Source organism: Mustelus asterias, chromosome 22, assembly GCF_964213995.1.
Source record: "Mustelus asterias chromosome 22, sMusAst1.hap1.1, whole genome shotgun sequence".
NCBI classification, from domain to species: Eukaryota; Metazoa; Chordata; class Chondrichthyes; order Carcharhiniformes; family Triakidae; genus Mustelus; species Mustelus asterias.
Genome location: NC_135822.1, coordinates 29,041,223 through 29,065,141, shown reverse-complemented (window position 1 = coordinate 29,065,141; position 23,919 = coordinate 29,041,223). Strand labels below are relative to the sequence as shown.

The following is a 23,919-nucleotide window of genomic DNA, read 5'->3' as shown; positions in this document are numbered from 1 at the left end:
AAGGAGGCAGCGGCTGCTGCAGGTCCTACAACTACCCAAAGCAGAGGATTGCCACGGACCTAGGCACAGGGGAGTGATAGTAGGAGGGGGGTTCACAGGGGAGGGGAGGGGCGGGTGCAGGGAGTGTGTATGTAGGGCAAGTTGGCTCACAGTGGGGCCCCTCCTTTCCAACGCCGGGTCAGAGTGCCTTTAACAGGAAGGCTGTCCATGAACTGTGGGAGACCAAAAGAAACTAGGGGCCATAAATACAAGATGGACACTAATAAGTCAAACAAGAAATTCAGGGGAAACCTCTTTACCCGGAGACTGATTAGAACAGGGAACTCGCTGCAAATAATTGAGGACTGTAGCATTGATTAATTTAGTCAGACTCGAGTTTTACAGCATAGAAAGAAGCCCTTCAGCCCACCTGCGCCGGCCAAACTCTTATCCGTTCTAATCCCATTTTCCAGCACTTGGTCTGTAGCCTTGTACATTATGGTGTTTCAAGTGCTCAACTAAATGTTTCTTAAACATTGTGAGGGTTCCTGGCTCTACCACCCTTTCAGGTAGTGAATTCCAGATTCCCATCACCCTGTTTTTTCCTCAAGTCCCCTCTATGTTCCCTGCTCATTACCTTAAATCTACGTCCCCTGTTTATTGGCCCTTCTATGAAGGGGAAAAGTTTCTTCCCATCTACGTCCTTCATAATGTTGTACACCTCGATCAGGTTCTCGCCTTCTCGGCTCCAAGGAACACCAGGCTAACCAGCCTCTCTTCATTGCTGAAAGATTCCAACCCAGGCAACATCTTGGTGAATCTCCTCTGCACCTTTCCTAGTGCAATCACTAGAAAGCATGAGAAAGAAGCGTAGGGGGCCATGCTATCAGGGCTAGATGAAAAGGACTGGGAGGAGGCTTGTGGGGAGTATGAACAGAAGTATGGACCATTTGGGTCAAATGATCCATTTCAGCGCTGCAAATTCCACACATGCCAGGTTGAACAGCAAGACGGAGGAAGGAAGAATTCACCTTCTTCCAAATAAGAAGTCAAGTCTTTCAGGATGTCATTTTCAGCTTTTAAAAAAGGTAGTTAAATGCTATAAGTGCGTTTGAATGCAAACTTGATAAGAAAATTAGTGTCAGTCAGTTGCTGACAGCTGATTCAAGGTAGAAGCTCAATCCAGCTACAGCGCTTTTACAAGATCTCTCTCGTTCTACATCTGGCTACTCACCCCAGCTCCAAATCTTCCCTTCTGTTGTAATGATGAGATTGTGAGCAGCACATGATCCTGATGACACCGTCCGTACCCGTATTCCTGAGAGACATCCGTAACGATTTGGGCCCCACAGATTCTGCCCCAGGTTTCGATATGCAGCTGAAACAATTAAAGCGAGTTTAGCTACAAGCCATTGCCAAACACATTCAAATAAAACACAACATAATTGCCCGGCTGACATTTTGTTCACTTTTCCATCACAAACAGAAAATTGCTGGCTCCGTGATTACAGTAATTAACAGACTTGGGTAAACATTGTGGTCACCAAAGTTGCACTTCAAAATAAAAAATCAACCATATTACCACTGATTGAGAATCAATGTGCACACTGTAAATAAAATGGTTATCTAATAAAAACAGTCGAGAGAAGTCCACCACTATACAACTCTATTTGATAATTTGTAATATTTAACTCCAAATCACTAATAAGTATACAGATGCAATTCAAATTAAGCAATTTAATGAAACGGATTCTCATGCAAGTCTCAGCTCTAGAATTCAGTAGTTATTGGAGGCTTGTATCATTCACCGTTAGAATTTAAGTAAACTGCAAGTAGGAGCAATTTGAGGCAGATGGGGGCCAATTTCAACAGCCCTGTAAACAGGCAGATATACAATTAGCCTGTGCCCACTGGCAAGATGTTGCATCGCGATCAATGTCTTGCTGCCTGCTCACTTCAAATGATTTCAGCCTCCAGCCAGCAGCAACCACACTATTGACTGGCTGCCTATATCAACAGGGGGCCAATAGCGCGAGTAGCTAGCACCATCTAAAACTAGCATTGTGTTTGAAGCAGGTGCAGACAGTTACCCAGGAAACATTGAAAAAACATCACAGCATAGCTCCCAAGGTTTCTGGATGCTGAACAAGCAGTCCTAGTTGAGGAGGTGGGAAGAGGAGGACGTGTCCTGTATCCACAGTGGTCCAGGGGGCCCTCAACACATGCTCAGAACACTCAGAAAATTGCCATGGAGGTTTATGCCAGAAGCCTGGCCGAGGACCTGGATGTGATGCCACAAGTAGTCCAAATGACCTCACAAAAGTAGTTAAGATCAGTGGATTCAGCTTCAAATGCCATAGCCTATCAACTGTACCACCGACCTCGGGCACTGCTCAATGTTCCACACCTCCAATCACTGAACTACCACAAATCTGTCAAATCAGGGCTCATATCTGACATCCATATGCTTGATTACTACTGTAAGTATCACACCCATATCCTCACTGTTGCACGCACTGCTGGTTATTCAAGCATGACAGTCCTATCAGGTAAACAGATTCCAAAACACCCAGTGGCACACTTCCCTCTCTGAAGAGAAAGTTTATACACAACCAGAAGTAGCAGCAAGAAGCTGGAGGTGAACCTGCACGTCTGAGCTGTCATGCAGCACATTGGCTTTTATTGGTACGGCCATTGCTGAGGCCGCACCCAAAAGGTGGGGATGAAATCACTGATAACGACAGAACCCTCATACCTTATCCAAAGATTGGTGTCTTTCAAGGGACAGCTTGCTGCCATCCAGACTCAGGTTGCTGTCACCGTGGGTTGTGGACTCGTCTGCAAAGAGTCACATCTGTCCTCCAGCAGGTTAATTCAGATAGCGGAGATGGTGCCCAAGGGTAGTCGATTTAGTCTCACCAATGCTCTTGTGGTTGCTTGTTAGCCAGCCCAGGCAGCTGCTGCCCATACAGATATGGCGCAGTCCTAAGCCAGGCATTTCAGATTTCCCTCCAGTTACCTGCAGCCTCTTCCACAAAAATCAGCAACCTTCCACTCCCCACGCTGCAGTCAGTGGGGTTGGACTACATAGGAACACTAGGACAGGAAAAGGAACAAGGGAGACAGGCATGAAGAGAATGCACAAGGGCAATTATTAACTTTTGTATGCATTTTGGTCGGATTTCAATTATAAATTTGGTCTGGAATGTTTGTTTTAGGCTTTGATTTTTGCATGGTCGTCGGGTGCGGTGATAGTGACGAAGGGAAGGCGCAGAACAGTTTGTTAATGGTGAAATTGGGGTTGCAGTTGCTAATATTGCATTTGGGAGAAGTTCTTCACAGCCTAGGCAAAAAGACGCTGTGTTGGTTGCCTCCTTCTTTCCTGCTCGTGGGCTCAATGGTTAGCACTGCTGCCTCGCAGCGCCAGGGACCCTGGTTCGGTTCCTGGCTTGGGTCACTGTCTGTGCGGAATCTGCACATTCTTCCCGTGTCTGCGTGGGTTTCCTCCGGATGCCCCAGCTTCCTCCCACAGTCCGAAAGACGTGCTGGTTAGGTGCATTGGCCATGCCAAATTCTCTCAGTGTATCCGAACAGGCGTCAGAGCGTGGCGACAAGGGGGTTTTCACAGTAACTTCATTGCAGTATTCAGGTAAGCCTACCTGTGACACTAATAAATAACTTTAAACTTTCCCCAGCTACTCGTTGTATAGCTACTGCAAGAGCGGTCATCTCATGATAGCAAGGTTGGGCAGTATCTACCAGGTACTGGAGGGCTCTTCTAGAATGGTCCAGGCGACGGTAGCATTGTTTCAGCATACCAATGATCTGCTCTTTCATTGCACAACAGCCGGGTCCTCATCACCTAGTAGCAACTCTTGGTTTTGGCATGGTGGATTAACAGCAGGTAGCACAACAGACTGCTACAGAAAGGATTCAAGACTGCTGCCCAGATACCTGGCATAACCTATGTGATTCACTGCCAACTGAACCCCGAGAGAGAGGAATACATTTCAGTTCCAGAACAGGACAGAGGTAATCTATGATGTCTGCAAGTTATGTGTGGCAATGACACTCTACACCCCTAACAAACCAGTGTGCTTGCTCCACCCACTTGTCTTTGGCAAGAGAATGAAATGTTGTGGCAGATGCCAGTGAGAATGTTCTTATTGAGGTTCAAGCATTTCATCTATTGAGATTTTGGTCTGTTGCTGAGAATCCCTTCTTCTCCCTCTTCCAGCAGCCTGTCCTGCTCTCACCCCCAACAGCATGTGAATTCTAAGGGCTCACAACACAGGCGCAAATTAACTCCATTTCTTGCCCCATGTGTTCAGACTTGCCAAAAAGACATAGCTTCACATTCCGAAGTGCACTGTCCTACCTTGTTGCTTAGGAACTTCTTTGCGGCCAATCAGGTCCCAGTTTGTGGCTCCACAGATAAGAAGCTGACCTTTGCACTTAGATCCTTCCAGTTTCTGTGGGAAAGCATTGAGAGAAATATTCAGGAGCACAAGGGATCACAAATACCAGTCACAGCAGTAAATTGTAGGGGGAAAAACAGGAGACGACAGTCATATACCATGTTCTTTCATACAGAGATCTGAGGTGATGGGTTTTAAGATTAAAATACAGCCTGTGGGGGGGAAACATCAGAACTAGCACATGGTTTCTCAGTCTATTTACATCAGCACCGTTAGATCCAAAACCTTTGACAAGGACAGTTTTAGTAACAAATCACTCGGTCCATCTCTCCCACTCTCAGAAATGCAAAGCCAAACCAACAAAAACAATAGAATGCTTTTGAAGGATATGGAATTACATGGAATTTTCAGCACAGAAACAGGCCATTCAATCCAACTGGTCTATTCTGGTACTTGCGTTCCACACAGGCCTCCACTCAGTATTGCTAGTATGAAGACAAAATACCACTGATCTTGGAAATCGAAAATAAAGACAGAAAATGTTAGAACATCTCAGCAGGTCTTTGAAGAAAGATACAGAGCCCTGGTGAAAGGTCAGAGACTGAAAACATTAATTCTTTTTGTTCATTCGTGGGCGTCGCTGGCTGTCCAGCATTTATTGTCCATCCCGAGGTTGCCCTTGGAGGGCAGTTGAGAGCCAACCACATTGCTGTGGCCATTTTTGGCAAGTTACATGATTTGGTTGCTACTATGAGATAAATTGGCATGCCAATCTTCTGTGTGCCAAAGCCAACGGACAAACCCACCACGTTTCAGGGTCAAAGAGAACGTTTAGTTCGTAGAATTGTAATAGATTTGCCCTAGAAATTGGCACAACAGAACTTCCCACAAGTCTTTAGCTTATGATTTCATCTGCATGTCAAAAACTCTGTGACACGCTCCTTTAACAAAAACCTTCCAAAAACAGCCCTGTTAAAAAAAAATCTAAATATGGATCATGTAGGCCAGACCAGATAAGGATGGCAGATTTCCTTCCCTAAAAAGGACATTAGTGAACCAGATGGGCTTTTCCGACAATTGACAATGGTTTCATTGTCATCAGTAGATTCTTAATTCCAGATATTTTTTATTGAATTCAAATTCCACCATCTGCCGTGGCGGGATTCGAACCCGGGTCCCCAGAACATCAGCTGAGTTTCTGAATTAATAGTCTAGCAATAATACTACTCAGTCATCACCTCCCCTGCTTCTCTCGCTCCACATATGCTGCCAGATCTGCAGTTATTCCAGCATTTTTGTTTTATGTTCCAGTTATTGCCATTTGTTGGACAGAAGAAACCTACGTGGCTGAAATCTGAAATAAGGTTCTGTCCTGGAGTGGTAACTACTGATATTGACTAACCACCATGTTTCCAACATAGTGTTCCTGTTTAGATACTTGCAGCTTTTTAAATGCCATTTTTGGCAAGTTACGTGATTTGGTTGCTGCTATTTGAGATAAATTGGCATGCCAATCTTCTGTGTGCCAAAGCCAACGGACAAACCCACCACGTTTCAGGATCAAAAAGAACGTTTAGTTCGTAGAATGATAGAAGATTTGCCCTAGAAATTGGCACAACAGAACTTCCCACAAGTCTTTAGCTTATGATTTCATCTGCATGTCAAAACCTCTGACACGCTCCTTTAAAAAAAAACACCTTCCAAAAACAGCCCTGTTAAAAAAAAATCTAAATATGGATCAACCCACTTCTGTAGGTTTATTTTCAGCATCAGCATCAAAACAGTAACGAAAATCTTCCATGAGTCAGTGCTCCCGTTGATCGGGCTAGCTCCCTCAGACTAAAAGACAAAGGCACGTCTTACAAGGCATCCATTTGCGCTGTAGATGATCAGAACACAAAATGGCACTGTGACGAGGGGCTCATAAGCTGCATGTGAAGCCTATTTTTAATGATGTTGCCAAGTGCTGCCATTTCCCTGCATTGTATGATCTGGCCCTCACTGCCAGAGATCACGTAACTACTTTAATGGGCCTATTTCCTGTTGGTTCTGAAATCTCCTGAGACCAGTTATTAGATGGGCCAAGGCAGATTTAGTGCATCTGTGGCCTATTTCATACAGAAAACTCCTACAGTAAAATGACACTTTTCGCAAACACACAGTGGGGAATGTGTTGGCAAATTGCAACTACATTAAAAATGCAAGTCCAACTCATTGTAAAACCAAGTTTTGCTTTTATTTCAGATTTCTAGAATCTGTATTGAAGTTACTTTATAATATATTGTAACAGGATGGAACGACACATTCATCATTAGTGAATGGCAATGCAGGCTTCATCCTGTGAGAAATAAAAATCATTAATATTGAAAAACTGTTTTCTTTCAATTTGGTTTATCCTTTGCCATATTAAACTACTCCACCCTGCTACCAAGTGTTGTTACTGATTTGTGCATATGCCTTATTCTAGGCTACTAGACCATACTTGCTGATGGATGATCACATGCCATTCTCCACATTAGTGACAGATGCCTAGTGTCAGGGTAGATTGGGAGCTTTTGAGCTGGGAGCTGATTTTTCAGACACTGGGTTGAGACAATGGATGGAGCCGGTCTCTGGCTATGGAGGCTTGGCATGATGCCTGGGAGAGGGGTCTGCAGGAGAGGATCCCATGCATCTTGGCATATTGCCTCAGAAATGTACTTTTATTTATCATACATTTCCTATGGGTGATCACTGGATGATGTATCTTCTTGCTAAGATATGCACAAGCCTCAGAGTGCCAGTTTCCTTGACCTACTTGAAGTTGGAAGGTTGGGTCATTTCATCCAGTCTATTTTTTGCCATCTCCAGGACTGACACATCCAACCAAGGCTCTACTGTGATATGCCCCATAAAATCCAACAGACCGATCTCATCACAACTGGCAGCCTGCAATACAAAGAATGCTCCAGAGATACACCTCAGATCAACCATTCAGGCCAAGCAATACCAAAAACATGAGGCTTTTCAGATTCTGTTGGCCACCCTCTCTTGGGACTCGGGACAAACTCTCCCCTCCATTTACAGGAGGGTCAACTTTGAATCATTCAATCTCACCCTGAAAAGCTATAAAGATTCCTAGCTAAATGCTTATTCCTACCCTAAAACTCATTTGAAATTACATAAAATATTCAAAATAACCAAGCGACTTTTGTGAAGCGGTGTGTGGCTCTATGAGGCTGAAGTATTAAGAGGGAAAATACAATTGTCAGTACCCAAATTGGAATGCAAGGTTTGAAAGTGGAATGTCCTTAATACAATTTACAAAAAGAAAATCTACACTCACATGATAGGCAACTTTAAACAATAAGAGCTGCCAATTGTTGCACTTTTACAGAATTATCACAAGCATATAAAAAACAATGTTGAAGGTCACTGCTACACAGATGCACTCAAATCTGCAGTGGTGTGTACTGTGTGTTATTCACTTCATAAGAGAGCCTTCATATGTCGATGATTTTTCCAAAGGCAATATAGACACCCTGATATTCCAAAAAGGTAACATAGGAACTTGAAGCACGATAGACCATTTGGCCCTTCAAGCCCACTCCACCATTCAGTTTGATCATGGCCGATCATCAAACTCAATATCCTGATCTCGCCTTCCCCCGCAATATCCCTTGATCCCTTTAGACCCACAAGCTAAGGTCTAATTTCTTGTTGAAATCAGACAATGTTTTGGCCTCAACTACTTTCTGTGATAGTGAATTCCAGATTCACCACTCTCTGGGTCTCCTCACCTCAATCCTAAAAGGTTTACCCCTTATCCTCAAACTATGACCCCTAGTTCTGGACACCCCTGCCATCAGAAACATTCTAAATCTACTCTGTTAGAATTTAAGTTTCTATGAGATCTCCCATCACTCTTCTAAACTCCAATCAATACAATCCAACCGACTTAGTCTCTCTTTGCCATCCCAGGAATCAGCCTGGTAAACCTATGCTACACTCCCTCTAACTCTGTGCCATTTAGAACAAGGAAAACCTCTAGTTCCATCCTAGATCTCTCCTGAATAAGTACGTAAGGGCTGCCATGTGTGAACGCAAGGTAGAATCAAGCTTGAAGTCCCCCCAGCATTGACCATCAAGACATCAACCATAATTAGCTGAGTTACCAGAGGGCAATCACCACACCCAAGGCAGGGAAATTTGGAGGGATAAGAGTTCGCTACCACTTTTGCAGCTTCTGGTCTTATGACTGGCTTCTAGAGTCACGAGGACTCAGCAGTGCAACATCACAAACAAGCAAGTTCAGCTAGAGTGAACTTTGGACGTTCCAATTTTGTTTAACAGTACTGTCCAATTATACAGACTAAAATACTAGTTTAAAAAATTGAATAGTACCGCAGAACCAGATTCCCTCCCTGCTGGGTCATTTTGTGTTGCCACCAGAAGGTATCTATCCTCATGCCTCCATGGGAAAAAAGGAAGTTGCTCCCTTGGACTTCAGAGATCAGATCCAGGGATCCGAGACTCTGGAGGGACCCAGGCACCGACCATTTAATTGTCCAACAATTGGGCAAAGACAAAGATATCAAAGGGGCAACTTCTTTTGTTTCTTCCTCTATTTCAAATATAATTCTGTTGAAGCCCAGGTGCTAGGTATATTCAATTACCAAAAGAAACTGTGTAGCACACAACTACCAAGAGGTAACTCTTTTGGAAAATGCTTGCACATTTAAATTCTATGCTTTCTAATAAATATAAAGCGTGCAAGCTAGAATATGCAGAGCTAAAGAACAACCTTTCAGTCTTCCACCCAGGATTTCTGCCTTTGCTCCTAGGATTTCTCTGATCCACCCTCAGCTTGAAATATGCATCCCCAAGTCCCTCCTCCCATAACCACACGGTGTTGAAATACAGAAATTGTCATTGCAACATCTCGAGACTCAATTCACTCTGCTGCAGGCCCACAAAACTGCGGAGCGCCCACAGTTTCTCTTTCCTTCTTGGGGCTAATCTTACCCAACTACTACTACTCAATTTAGCTTGCTCTTCTCCACCCCCTCCCAACTCAGCATTGATGCTTTGGACAAATATAAAATTTATTAACTCTCGTCTACAAAACAGTGTCCCTGGTGGGAAAACAAAGCGACGGGAAAAGTGCCAGACGTGCCAAGAGAGAAACAAAGAGTTAACATTGAATCCAATATGTCTCTTCTTTGGAACTCTTGCAGTTCCATAGGAGATTCACAGTGGACTCCAAATGTTAACTATGTTTCTCTTTCCACCGATGGAGCCAGATCTGTTGAGTTTTCCCAGCACTTGTTAGATTGCCAACATGTGCAATATTTTACTTTTATTTGAATACTGCTGTTTTTCATGCAAAACCAAACAGTGGCATAGTGGTTTAGCACTGCTGCCTCACAGCGCCAGGGACCCAGGTCCGATTCCCAGCTTGTCCATGCAGTCTGCACGCTCTCCCAGTGCCTGTGTGGGTTTCCTCTGGGTACTCCGGTTTCCTCCCATGTTCCGAAAGATGTGCTGGGAAGGTGCATTGGCTACGCTAAAATTTGCCCTCTGTACCCGAACAGGCGCAGGAGTGCGGCGACTAGGGGATTTTCACAGGATCTTCATTGCAGTGTTAATGTAAGCCTGTGACACTAATAAAATAAAACTTTTTAATATATATATGTGAGCAATATTATGAGTAATAAGGTAAGGGTATTATATAGGGTGTTGGTGAGACCACATCTAGAGTATTGTGTCCAGTTTTGGTCTCCTTATTTGAGGAAAGATGTGGTTGCATCAGAGACAGTTCCGAGGAGGTTCACCAGATTTATTCCGGGGATGAAAGGGTTGACAGATGAGGAGAGATTAAACGGTTTGGGCTTATACTCGCTGGAGGATGAGAGGGGATCTGATCAAAGGGAAATAAAATTTTAAAAGGGATTGATAAAGTAAACGTAGATCAAATGTTTCCTCTTATTGGGGCAATCGTGAACAAGAGGTCACGGGTATAGGTTGAGAGGCGGTAGCTTTAAAACTGAGATGAGGAGGAACTATTTCTCACAGAGGGTGGTGAATTTGTGGAACTCGTTGCTCCAGAGTGCGGTGGAGGCTGAATCATTGAATGGTTTCAAGAAGATATATTTCCAATTTAAAAAAAGGGATAAGGGGAACAGGTTGGGAGGTGGATTTGAGACCAGGGAGAGTTCAGCCATGATTTGATTAAGCTAAACCGTGACATCCTACTTCTGCTCCTAATTCCTATAACCAGTTGATGTTGGTTAGTACTGGACTCATCCTTACTCAGTCATGCATTTATTTGCAGAGTGAAAGACTACATGCATGCATCTCCAAATTCAATCACTTGCGGTTTCAGTAAATGGCTCTGTTTAGGTGCACCATTCATGCCTTCCATCTGCAGAAATTAACCACAGCCGATAGACAACTATCACCCACCGATTACCTTCATGGCCATTATAACGAAGCAGCAGAGGGTTGCCAACACCAAGCCATAGTAAATCAGCAAAGAGATGGCTTGTTCAAGAAAATACGGAACACGCGGAGGAAAATGCCGTGTGTTGCAATATTCCCTCCTGAGGTTTTACAAACCCTGGACATACTCTCTCCCACCTTCTTCCATCGGGAAAAAGAAAAAGTCTGAAGACATGTACCAACTGACTCAAGAACAGCTTCTTCCCTGCTGCCATCAGACTTTTGAATGGACCTCGCGCATATTAAGCTGATGTTCCTCTACACTCTGGCTATGACTGTAACACTATATTCTGTACTCACTCCTTTCCTTCTCTACCTAAGATATGCTTTGTATGTCTAGCGGGCAAGAAAAATACTTTCCACTGTATATTAATACACGTGACAATAATAAATCAAATCAAAAGCTCTGCGTCGAGTGCCCCGTGGCAATGAGAAATGGAGCTGTCTCTCTTAATTCCTATGCTCCTATATAAAGTAATTAGCCACAGCTCACAAAGGACCATAACCAATGGACCAAAAGACTATGGTGATGCATGCAAGATACGCCTCTCCAGTAAAGTTCTGACCAAGGACTTCGAGAAAATTCCAAAAGTATATAACTATTATTTAAAATGCAGCAAAAAAATGCATTTTAAAATTAGCAGACGTCCCAATATCCCTCCATTATGCCTAGTTTGCAGCATCTGGAGTTGAATAGCTCTGCTTGGAGCCGTGCTGAGGACACTGGAGGCGGGGGGAAGAGAGATGATTGACAGGCGAGGCCGGAGCATGCGCAGCGAGCCCGCCTCCGCCGCCGGAGAAATGGCGGGAAATTGGAGCGGCGGAAACGGAGGAAAAATTCAAAAAAATTTAAAAAATATATATATTTTAAAAGTCGGAGAGTTAATCAAATAAACTTGCGACATCCGAAGCTGAAGGAAACACGAGGTAAAAAAGTGACTATGACGGGAAGTTTAGTTTATTCAAAACAAAAACACACACACCCGAATTGTAAATACTGGCGTGAATAAAAGCGGCGGAAGATGAGTTAAGTTTTTTTTCCTCTTCCTGAGGTCGGTTCTGTGTGTGTGTGGTGGGGGTGGAAGAGGAAAAAAAGTGTCGCCGCTTCGGGCTGGGCGTGCGGCCTAGTCCGGGGGGGGGAGCCCGAGTCCCGGCCGAGGAGTCTCAGTCCCCCGGGGGCGGGGAGAAAGAGTGAGGGCCTTTCTCTGGCATCCCCCCCAACCAATCTCCCCTCCTTTAAAACACACACGAGGGAAGGCGAGGGCTCCAGGAGATTTAAACCCACCCCCCCCCACCCACCCATTATCCATTTAATCGGTCGCCGGCCGCCGCTTGGACTCGAGGCTCGGCGCCTGGGCCGCGGCCCCAAACCCTCCACACAACAAAAAAAACTCATCTCCCTGACCAATAAAAACCACTTAAATCCCCCTCACAAACACCCACAAATAAATTCATAATAAGTAAATAAACACCCTTTAAACAAAAAAAAAATCACTCAAGAAAACTGACAAAATAAATCAAAATGTAATATTTAAAAACACTAAAGAAATGAAGCTGACAACACCATAACCCTAATAAACGAACATGGATTTTTAAAAAAAAAGTCACTCAAGATAGAAAAAAAAAGCTGAGGTAAAACTGATTGAAGCCTCTTTTTAAAATAAAACCGTCCCTTTTAAAATTTAAAAAGTAAACCGCCAGTTGGATAAATAGTGACAGAAGCCCCTTCCCCACCACCCCCCCTAAACAACAAATAAAACCCTCCCCAAATTAAGAAGCAAAACAAAAAGGCAACTCGAATAAGCCGAAATAAATCATTTGGAGAAGGGTGTCGCTCTGCTGTGCGGGCCCGGCTTTCTCTTTGTTCAGGCCTCCTCGCAATGTTTTGTTTTTTTTGTGGACCAAAAAAAAAATGAATCCCGGAGATAAGTTGGGACTTTTAAAGTTTAAAACGTGTGTGTGTTTTGGAAATAAAACTTTTCAAACTGGAGAGAAGAGAGGGGGGAAAATAAGGGAGGACTTTTTTTTGCTTTGAAACCTCTCCTCTCCCCAGACGGTTCAACTTGTTTTATTTCTTTCAGTTCTGAGGGAATTTTTTCCCCCCTAAGTTGGATTTAACCAAAATTAAGACCTCCCCCCTCCAAAACAAAAAGAAATAAGATTCCCCTCAAAATAAAGGGGGAAATAAAGAGAGAAAAGTTGTCCCCTCTCACCGACCACCACCAAAAAGAAAAAAAGCCCCGAGCTTTCTTACTATCTTTTCCTTGGTCTCCTCCGGCTCGTTGACGGTCTGCAGGACGGGCTTGCCCATCTTCTTGCCGGGATGCTCCAGTTCCAGCTCCTCTTCGTCGCTGAAGTCCCTCTCCCTTTTCCTCCCACCTTTCATTTTCTTCTTGTCCACCTTCTTGCGAGGCATCTCGTCTTTCGGGCGGAGAGGGGGGGGAAAGAGAAGCCGACAAACAGCAAGAAGAGGAGGCAGCAGCAAAGGGGGGGGGGGGGGAAGAGAGAGACACACACAAAACCTTGGGGTTTTTGGGGAGGGAAAAGGGGGGAAAAAGTAAGAAAATGCTCCTCTTTTAAGCCAAATTAATCCCTCCTTTCCACGCACAAATCCAGGTGATTAAATATCCACCAACTTGATTGAAAGTCACTAAATTATATCTCTTTTTTGCCCCCCCCCCACTGGGCTTTTTTAAACCCTTAAAGATTTGTCTCCTTTCTCCCCCCCCCCCCTTTCTAGACTCTGCCTTTTTATTGATCTGAACAATAGATCTGTGTCTGAAACAAACCACGTGGACCCGCCTCACATCTGCCTCTTTTATCTATATATATATTTATATATATATTCTAAATAATTGAAGCTTCAAACTTCCGCCTTTCCCTTCCTCCTCCGAAATCATGCAGCACAAAGTGCGTTGCTTTTTTTCTTCCTCCTCCCCCCTCTCTCTCTCTCTTTGTCCCGTTCTCAGATCAACTTTAAGTACCTGGTTTCGTTTAATTGGGAAGAAATGATGTGGTTGTTGCAAATGTGTGTTATGGGGGGAAGGGAGGGAGGTTGGGTTATTTTCTGTAGGTCTTTTTTTTAATATATTCCAGCCCACCCGCCGTTAGGTTAAAATGTAAATCTGCCCTGTGCCTGTGACATGATGTGACAGCTCTCTCTATTCACAATCAGTCATGGACACACATCTCAGGAAGCAAAACCAGCCTTTTACAAAAGAAATCCCTGAGAGCTCCTCAGACATTGACATCTGCTGGCTAGGAGAGATCCTTTAAACCCATTTTGGGCTAAGGGCTTCGTTTCAGCTGGAAGGGAAGAATTGTTCAGGATTTCATTAGATTCCCATTTAAACGTGGCGGGATGTTAAATGCGCACCGCAGAGTGGGGCAGTGGGTTGGAGGAAATGGAGTTTGCAACCTTGAGCTGCTGAGGGTGGCACAGTGGTTAACACTGCTGCCTCACAGCGCCTTTCGATTCACGGCTTGGCTCACTGTCTGTGTAGAGTTTGCATGTTCTGCCCGTGTCTGCGTGGGTTTCCTCCAGGTGCTCCCGTTTCCTCCCACAGTCTGAAAGATGTGCTGGTTAGGTGCATTGACCTGAACAGGCGCCAGAGTGTGGCGACTAGGGGAATTTCACAGCAACTTAATTGCAGTGTTAGTGTAAGCTTTATTTGTGACTAACAAACTTTAGAGTGGGAGATAGTCCCACTTTTCATAGAATCTCTACAGTGCAGAAAGAGGCTATTCGGCTCATTGAGCCTGCACTGACAACAATCCCACCCAAGCCCTATCCCGTAACCCCGCGTATTTACCCTGCTAATCTCCCTGACAATAAGGGGCAATTTAGCATGGTCAAATCAACCTAACCCACATACCTTTAGACTGGGAGGAAACTGGAGCACCTGGAGGAAACTCATGCGGACACGAGGAGAACATGCAAACTTCACACAGGTTACCCAAGGCCGGAATTGAACCCGGGTCTCTGGCACCGTGAGGAAGCAGTGCTAACCACTGTGCCGCCCTTTGAGAGTCCTTTGCACCTCCTGACAGCAATAAGTTGCATTTTTGGAGCACCTTCAATGTAAATGGTCTTGGGGCACAGCCTCCTCTTTTTCTTTGTAGCTACTCCTACCAGTATGTCACACTCGTCTGTCTTGCGCCATCCTTACACATACACTAGCTTGCCTGGAGCCACTCTGATATCCGTCATCTGATGCTGCCTAGGTCGACTCTTCCTTCTGCAGCCCTCCACAGTACCCTCTAGAGAAGATTTCTATAGCTTTCCAGCTCCAATTAACTGGTTAAAATACTGATTTCTTTTCTGGATGTCACTTTTTAGAATTATTTTTGTTCTTGCAATTTCAAGCACCTCTTCTTTGGTCTTAACCGCATTTCAAAAGCCTCTATTTTCTTCCGCAGATCTTTATTTATGTCCGGGGTTGTGAGACTTACAGGAAAGTAGACAGAACATAGCATCTTACAAAATTTTTCTTTGTTACTAGCTGGAGTTTTCATGTTAATAACACATCCTTCATCTTCACAAAATTACTTCTGATTATTCTTTGAATTTCGGCATCTATCTATCATCTTACCGTTTGTCCTAAATAGACAAACTTATCAACTTGTGTGTGACACCATCCACTTCAATCTTCACTCTATTTTTTTCCAATATATTCCTTTGTTTTTGTCTTTTTGGTGTTCATACTCAATCCATACTCTAAACGTCTAGATTTCACTGATCCATGAGATTTTATAGAGCTTCTTCTGATTCTGCAAGTAGTGCTGTGTCATCAGCATACCACAAGTTTCTTACATTTTTGCCCCCAATTCTCTGAATATTTGTTCTGTATCAAGATTGAATAATTTTGCCAACAGTACACAGTCTTGACGTACTCATCCCTTCACTTGAAACATGTCTGATTGTCTGTCTTCTAACCTGATGCTCGCTGTCTGGTCCCAGTATAGGCTCTGGAGAAATCTCACATCTTTATTATCAATGTCACATTTCAGCAGCAGGTCTATTAGCTTTTGGGGATAAACACAATTGAATGCTTTTTCATAGCCTGTGAAGCATGTATGTATATGTGTTTTCTTTACTTCTAGATACTTATCGAAGATTGTTCTTAGATTAATATTCCCTCTTGTTCCTACTCCAGGTCTAAATCCAGACGTTTCACCAATTCCTACTTCAAATATGTTCTTATTTATTTCTATTATGATTTTCAAAACTCACTTTAATGAAACGACTCATTGAGATTATAGTTCTCAATTGATTGCAGTCATTTTCTCTAGGTTGCTTCGGAACCTCGCTTCACAGCAAGGTAGAAGAAAAATGGATGCTCAACCATGAAGGAAGGAATTAAAGATCAAAATCAACACTTAAACAATGAGATGTACAGTTCTGTGCTGTTCTGTACAATAAGTAAATGTTGTTTTCTTGAATCCAATTCATCAGCTCTCATATAGAATCATAGAATTCCTACAGTTCAGGAGGTGACCATTCAGCCCATTGAGCCTGCATCGACAACAATCCCACCCAGGCCCTATCCCTGTAACCCTACGTATTTATCCTGGTAGTTCCCCTGACATTAAGGGGGAATTTAGCATGGTCAATCAACATAACCCACACATCTTTGGAGTGTGGGAGGAAACCGGAGCACCTGGAGGAAACTCACGCAGACACGGGGAGAACGTGCAAACTCCACACAGACAGGGACCCATGGCTGGAATTGAACCTGGGTGCCTGGTGCTGTGAGGCAGCAGTGCTGACCACTGAGCCACCGTGATAATTGTTAAGCAGGATTTGTGCCTTCAGTAGCTAGAAAACAAGTGTCATCAATTCTTACGTGATAATACAGAGTAGTCCCCCAAAAAAGTGTTGATGTGTTACTCGAGTTCAAGATCAACAGATTCTTGGATACTAAGTGAACCAAAGATAAGGGGACACTGAAGGAAGGTGTGGCAGAGATAGAAAATTGAGGCAGCACGGTGGCACAGTGGTTAGTACTGCACTAGGACTCAGGTTCAATTCTGACTTCGGGTGGCTGTCTGTGCACGCTCTCTCTGTGTCTGTGTGGGTTTCCTCCGGGTGCTCTGGTTTCCTCCCACAGCCCAAAGACGTGCTGGTTAGGTTGATCGGCCATGCTAAATTGCCCCTTAGTCAAGGTGATACGTGGGGTTATGGGGATAGGGCCTGGGTAGGATTGTTGATGGTGCAGGCTTGATGGGCCGAATGGCCTCCTTCAGCACTGTAGGGATTCCATGATTCTATAAGATCAGCCAGTATCTTATTAAATGATTGTCCAGGTTGGAAGGACTGAATGGCCTACTCCTGTTCCTATTCTTTATGCTCTTATGCCACCATCCTACTGACTGCAACATGAACACCTGCTGTACCCTAGTGGTTTTACCTGTTAGATTTTCAGCAGCCAATGCTTGTCTCTCTGTAATCAAATTATGGTAGGCACTAAACTCTGGGTACATGGCCTAACTAGTAAGATATAGCTTTTGATATTCTATAAGTGTGTTATGGCTTTGCACAGTTTAAGAGGCCACCTTGAATGTATTAGTTTGAAAATACAAGGTAATTTGTGGCACAATTTCTAATTAATGTCAGTACCTACTGTGGATGCAACTTCAATCTGGACACAGATTTTCAGGACCATGCTAAATGGGATGTGGTGCATTTGGTATTTATCTTTTTTGCAATGATAGCCAAAAACCTAATAAATGTTACATTGGTGACATATAAGAGATGGTCAGCACTCAGCCACACAACAGGATGGATGTCCTTCAGTGCTCCCTCTACTCATTATAAGTTTCAGCTTCCAGCTATGAGGGGTATTTATTGGAAAAAGGAAAATCACTGTGGGAGCAATTCATTCTATAGTAGATATTTTTTTTCCAAAGCTGCTCTCTTAAGAATCTGATGATGAGTAACCTTGATTTGTGATATTTGACTTGGAGATCAGGAACAGTAGGCTGGTACATGGCTGCTATCCTGCATATGTCCATTATTGCTATTGAGGAACTTCTGAGATTTAGGTGATCAACAGTTGAATGATGTTTTCTGGACACCGAAGGCGGGATTCTCCGGCCGCGCTCGCCTGAAAAACGGAGATTTCACATTGTCCGCGCCCCCCCCCCCCCCACTAGAATTCCAGCGGTGGGTGCGATGGCAGAATTCCAGCCCAGGTATATGAACCAGTGGCACATCAATGGTCAACAGACCATAGAAACATAGAAAACTTATGGAATAGAAAGAGGTCATTCGGTCCATCATTTCTCTGCTGGTCAAAGAAGAGCAATCCAGCCTAATCCCCATTTCCTTGTTCTTGGTTTGTAATCCTGTAAACTTTGGCACCTCAAGTGCACATTCAAATATTTTTTCAATGTGATGAGGGTTTCTGCCTCGACCACCCTTGAAAGCAGATTCTCTGGTGAAAATAATTTTTTCCCCCATTCCTCTCCAATCATTGGATAATCATATGGATGATATTGGAATAGTGTAGGTGAGATGGGCTTTAGATTGGTTTCACTGGTCGGCGAAACATCGAGGGCCGAAGGGCCTGTACTGCGCTGTAATGTTCTATGTTCTAATCTTTCTGCTAATTTTACTTCCTTATCTGAGGGATTATATTCTTGCTATGGAGGGTGTGCGGCAAAGGTTTACCAGACTGATTCCTGGAATGATGGGACTGACATATGAGGAGAGGTTGAGTTGGTTAGGATTATATTCACTGGAGTTTGGAAGAATGAGAAGGGATCTCATAGAAACCTATAAAATTCTAACAGGACTTGAAAAGGTAGATGCAGGAAGGATGTTCCCGATGGTGGGAGAGTCCAGAAACAGCAGTCTCAGCCTAAGGATATGGGGTAAACCAGTTTGGACTGAGATGAGGAGAAATTTCTTCATCCAAGAATGATGAGTCTATGGAATCCTCTACCACAGAAAGCAGTTGAGGCCAAAACATTGTTTTCAAGGAGGAGTTAGATATAGCTCTTGGGGCTAAAGGGATCAAAGGCTATGAAGGGAAAGCGGGAATAGCTTACTAAGTTGGATGATCAACCAAGATGAAACAGGCTCAATTGGCCTACTCCTACTTTCTATGTTTACTTTAATTGCATGCTCCTTGGTTATCGACCTTGCTGCGAAGAGAAATAAGTCCTTCCTGTCCACTTTTTCTAGCCCACTGATAGTCATATACATCTTCATTATATCATCTCTCAGCTTCCCCTGTTCCAAAGTAAACAATCTAATCTTTCCTCGTAGCCAAAATTCTTCATTCCTGACGATGTCCTTGTAAACATCCTCTGGTACCCACTTTAAAGCAATCACATTCTTCCTGTAATGTAATGACCAGAACTGTATGTTTGATAGTTTCATCATTTATTTCTTCTCTGCAACTGTTTGCCGATAGAATAAAGGAGTTGAAAACCTTCCTGACAATACCTCTAGTGAAACAAATCAATCTCGTCTTTTTGCTAAAATTATTCACAGGTTGAGTTTCACTCCCGGGCCGAATCTTCCCGTTCTGCCCGCTATGATTCCCGAGGGGCGGACCATGGAAAGGTCCATTGACCTTGGGCGACATTTTCCGGTTTTGGGCAAGTACGGTCAGAAAATCCCGCCTCCAAACTTTCCACTGTCTTTTGTAATTCTTCTATATTTTGCCGCTTTTTAAAATCTCTTTTTTTTTTACCCGTTTTATCTTTTCTCAGTTCTCTTGACTTTCCTTTACCTCTCACTCATTTGCTTTCACACTTTTAGTCTTACGGTAATCTGTCTCTTTCTTCATCCATTTCCTTTCTGCAGTTTCCAAGTTTTATATTTGTTCCTTTAGTTGTACTGTTTCCCTCTCCTGTCAGCTCTATTGATGCTTTCTTCTGATCTCAAGCTTTCATGTGAGCAGTTGAAGGCGCAATGTTTTCTTGTCTTGCTGTGAGCCAAATACTAACACCATGGAGAAAAGCCAGAGGACTGTCTACATTGCATTGACTACACTCAAAATATCTGGCTTCAAATGCTGCCTCGTGTGCAAAGGGAAGCCCTACTGATGCCATTAAAAAGAACTGCTTCTATCATACTGTGCAAAAGTTAGAGCTTCAATGCAAATAGTAAAAGCAATCTTGGTGAAACTCTTTCAACTTACTGCTCTGACTGAAACTCTTTGCTTAATGAAGCCATAACTTTACTTCCATTTTTCTCAATTTTTCTTTTAAATCAAGTTTCTCACTTCCTGGCAACAATCCAAAATCTTGCCCAGATGGCCATTCTTCACCTGTGAGGCTGCAGTGAGTCATGGCATGATACTGAACCTTGTATTAACCCAGTTCTATTCTTGTCCAATATTCAAACTGTCATGAAAATGTGCTTTATGTCAAGAAAAAGTCTGTAAGAGTTTTAACAACACCAGGTTAAAGTCCAACAGGTTTATTTGGTAGCAAATGCCATTAGCTTTCGGAGCGCTGCTCCTTCGTCAGATGGAGTGGAAATCTGCTCTCAAACAGGGCATACAGAGACACAAAAACAAGTTACAGAATACTGATTAGAATGCGAATCTCTACAGCCAACCAGGTCTTAAAGATACAGACAATGTGAGTGGAGGGAGCATTAAACAGAGGTTAAAGAGATGTGTATTGTCTCCAGACAGGAAAGCCAGTGATATTCTGCAAGTCCAGGAGGCAAGCTGTGGAGGTTAGTGATAGTGTGACATAAACCCAACATCCCTGTTTAGGCCGTCCTCATGTGTGCGGAACTTGGCTATCAGTTTCTGCTCAGCGTCTCTGCGCTGTCGTGTGTCGTGAAGGCCGCCTTGGAGAACGCTTACCCGAAGATCAGAGGCCGAATGCCCGTGACCGCTGAAGTGCTCCCCCACAGGAAGAGAACAGTCTTGCCTGGTGATTGTCGAGCGGTGTTCATTCATCCGTTGTCGTAGCGTCTGCATGGTTTCCCCAATGTACCATGCCTCGGGACATCCTTTCCTGCAGCGTATCAGGTAGACAACATTGGCCGAGTTGCAAGAGTAGGTACCGTGTACCTGGTAGATGGTGTTCTCACGTGAGATGACGGCATCCGTGTCGATGATCCGGCACGTCTTGCAGAGGTTGCTGTGGCAGGGTTGTGTGGTGTCGCGGTCACTGTTCTCCTGAAGGCTGGGTAGTTTGCTGCGGACAATGGTCTGTTTGAGGTTGTGCGGTTGTTTGAAGGCAAAAAGTGGGGGTGTGGGGATGGCCTTGGCGAGATGTTCGTCTTCATCAATGACATGTTGAAGGCTCCGGAGGAGATGCCGTAGCTTCTCCGTTCCAGGCTGCGGGAGTTCTTCCAGAAACCCCAAGAGGCCAACAGCGAACACAATGAGACAGCCAATGAACCGGAACAGCCGACAGAGAGATCCGCAGTGCAACCGAAGAGGAAAGAGTCGAATTGGACTCCTCCGGAAGGCCGCTGCCCTTGACTTCACATGTACGCCCAAGCCACCAGGAGGTGCGTCAACACCAAATTCATCAGCCGCACTCACAAGACAGCACCGAACATCACCCAAGCACAACGCAACGCCATCCACGCTCTCAAGACCAACCGCAACATTGTCATCAAACCAGCAGACAAAGGAGGGGCCATCGTCATACTGAGGGTTTAAACTAATTCAACAGGGGGGGTGGGTACCTGAATTGTAGCTCCGGTGTACAGGAGGTTGAGAGTAGTGAGGTCATGGATGAGGTTTCAGAGTCGCAGGAGTGTACTGGCAGGCAGGAAGACGGTTTGAAGTGTGTATACTTCAACGCCAGGAGCATCCGGAATAAGGTGGGTGAGCTTGCAGCATGGGTTGGTACCTGGGATTTCGATGTTGTGGCCATTTCGGAGACGTGGATAGAGCAGGGACAGGAATGGTTGTTGCAGGTTCAGGGGTTTAGATGTTTCAGTAAGTGCAGGGAAGGTGGTAAAAGAGGGGGAGGTGTCGCATTGTTACTCAAGGACAGTATTACGGTGGCAGAAAGGACATTTGATGAGGACTCGTCTACTGAGGTAGTTTGGGCTGAGGTTAGAAACAGGAAAGGAGAGGTCACCCTGTTGGAAGTTTTTTATAGACCTCCGAAAAGTTCCAGAGGAAAAGATTGCAAAGATGATTCTGGACAGGAGCGAAAGTAACAGGGTAGTTGTACTGGGGGACTTTAACTTTACAAATATTGACTGGAAAAGCTGTAGTTCGAGTACTTTAGAGGGGTCGGTTTTTGTCCAATGTGTGCAGGAAGACTTCCTGATGCAGTATGTAGATAGACCAACAAGAGGCGAGGCCACATTGGATTTGGTACTGGGTAATGAACCAGGCCAGGTGTTAGATTTGGAGGTAAGTGAGCACTTTGGTGACAGTGACCACAATTCGATTACGTTTACCTTAGCAATGGAAGGGGATAGGTATATACCAAAGGGCAAGAGTTATAGCTGGGGGGAAAGGAAATTATGATGCGATTAGGCGAGATTTAGCTGGCATAGGTTGGGGAAGAAAACTGCAGGGGATGGGCACAATTGTAATGTGGAACTTGTTCAAGGAACAGCTACTATGCGTCCTTGATAAATATGTACCTGTCAGGCAGGGAGGAAGCAGATGTGTGAGGGAACCGTGGTTTACTAAGGAGGTTGAATCTCTTGTGAAGAGGAAGAAGGAGACTTATGTTAAGATGAGACGTGAAGGCTCAGTTCGGGCACTTGAGAGTTACAAGTTAGCCAGGAAGGACCTAAAGAAAGAGTTAATAAGAGCCAGGAGGGGACATGAGAAGTCTTTGGCAGGTAGGATCAAGGAAAACCCTAAAGCTTTCTATATGTATGTCAGGAGTAAAAGAATGACTAGGGTAAGATTAGGGCCAATCAAGGACAGTAGTGGGAAGTTGTGCGTGGAGTCTGAAGAGATAGGAGAGGCACTAAATGAATATTTTTCGTCAGTATTCACACTGGAGAGGGACAGTGTTGTCGAGGGGAGTACTGAGATGCAGGCTGTTGGACTGGATGGGATTGATGTTCATAAGGAGGAGGTGTTAGCAATTCTGGAAAGGGTAAAAATAGATAAGTCCCCTGGGCCGGATGGGATTTATCCTAGGATTCTCTGGGAGGCTAGAGAGGAGATTGCAGAGCCTTTGACTTTGATCTTTGTGTCGTCATTGTCTACAGGAACAGTGCCAGAAGACTGGAGGATAGCAAACGTTGTCCCCTTGTTCAAGAAGGGGAGTAGGGACAACCCTGGTAATTATAGACCGGTGAGCCTTACTTCTGTTGTGGGCAAAGTATTGGAAAGGATTATAAGAGATAGGATTTATAATCACCTAGAAAGAAATAATTTGATTCGGGATAGTCAGCACGGTTTTGTGAAAGGTAGGTCGTGCCTCACAAACCTTATTGAGTTCTTTGAGAAGGTGACCAAAGAGTTGGATGAGGGTAAAGCGGTTGATGTGGTGTATATGGATTTCAGCAAAGTGTTTGATAAGGTTCCCCATGGTAAGCTATTGCAGAAAATACGGACACATGGGATTGAGGGTGATTTCGTGGTTTGGATCAGGAATTGGCTAGCTGTAAGAAAACAGAGGGTGGTGGTTAATGGGAAATATTCATCGTGGAGTTCAGTTACTAGTGGTGTACCGCAAGGATCTGTTTTGGGGCCACTGCTGTTTGTCATTTTTATTAATGACCTGGATGAGGGCGTGGAAGGATGGATTAGTAAATTTGCGGATGACACTAAAGTCGGTGGAGTTGTAGACAGTGCGGAGGGAAGTGGCAGGTTACAGAGGGACATAGATAAGCTGCAGAGCTGGGCTAAGGGGTGGCAAATGGAGTTTAATGCGGAAAAGTGTGAGGTGATTCACTTTGGAAGGAGTAACAGGAATACAGAGTACTGGGCTAATGGTAAGATACTTGATAGTGTGGATGAACAGAGGGATCTGGGTGTCCATGTGCATAGATCCCTGAAAGTTGGCACCCAAGTTGATAGGGTTGTTAAGAAGGCGTACGGTGTGTTAGCTTTTATTGGTAGAGGGATTGAGTTTCGGAGCC

At 44.2% G+C, this 23,919-nt stretch overlaps 1 protein-coding gene across 1 annotated transcript in view; it reads right to left on the bottom strand.

The window, feature by feature from the left end:
* Positions 1–13,693, bottom strand: part of rcc2 (regulator of chromosome condensation 2) — a 36,640-nt gene extending 22,947 nt beyond the window's left edge. Inside the window, exons 1-3 of the mRNA XM_078239041.1 lie at positions 13,132–13,693; positions 4,358–4,451; positions 1,214–1,357 (exon numbers count right to left, since the gene is read on the bottom strand). Of these exons, the coding sequence (XP_078095167.1) occupies positions 1,214–1,357; positions 4,358–4,451; positions 13,132–13,293 (400 nt within the window). The 5' untranslated portion in view covers positions 13,294–13,693. The remainder of the gene's footprint in view (positions 1–1,213; positions 1,358–4,357; positions 4,452–13,131) is intronic.
* Positions 13,694–23,919: the final 10,226 nt, after the last annotated feature.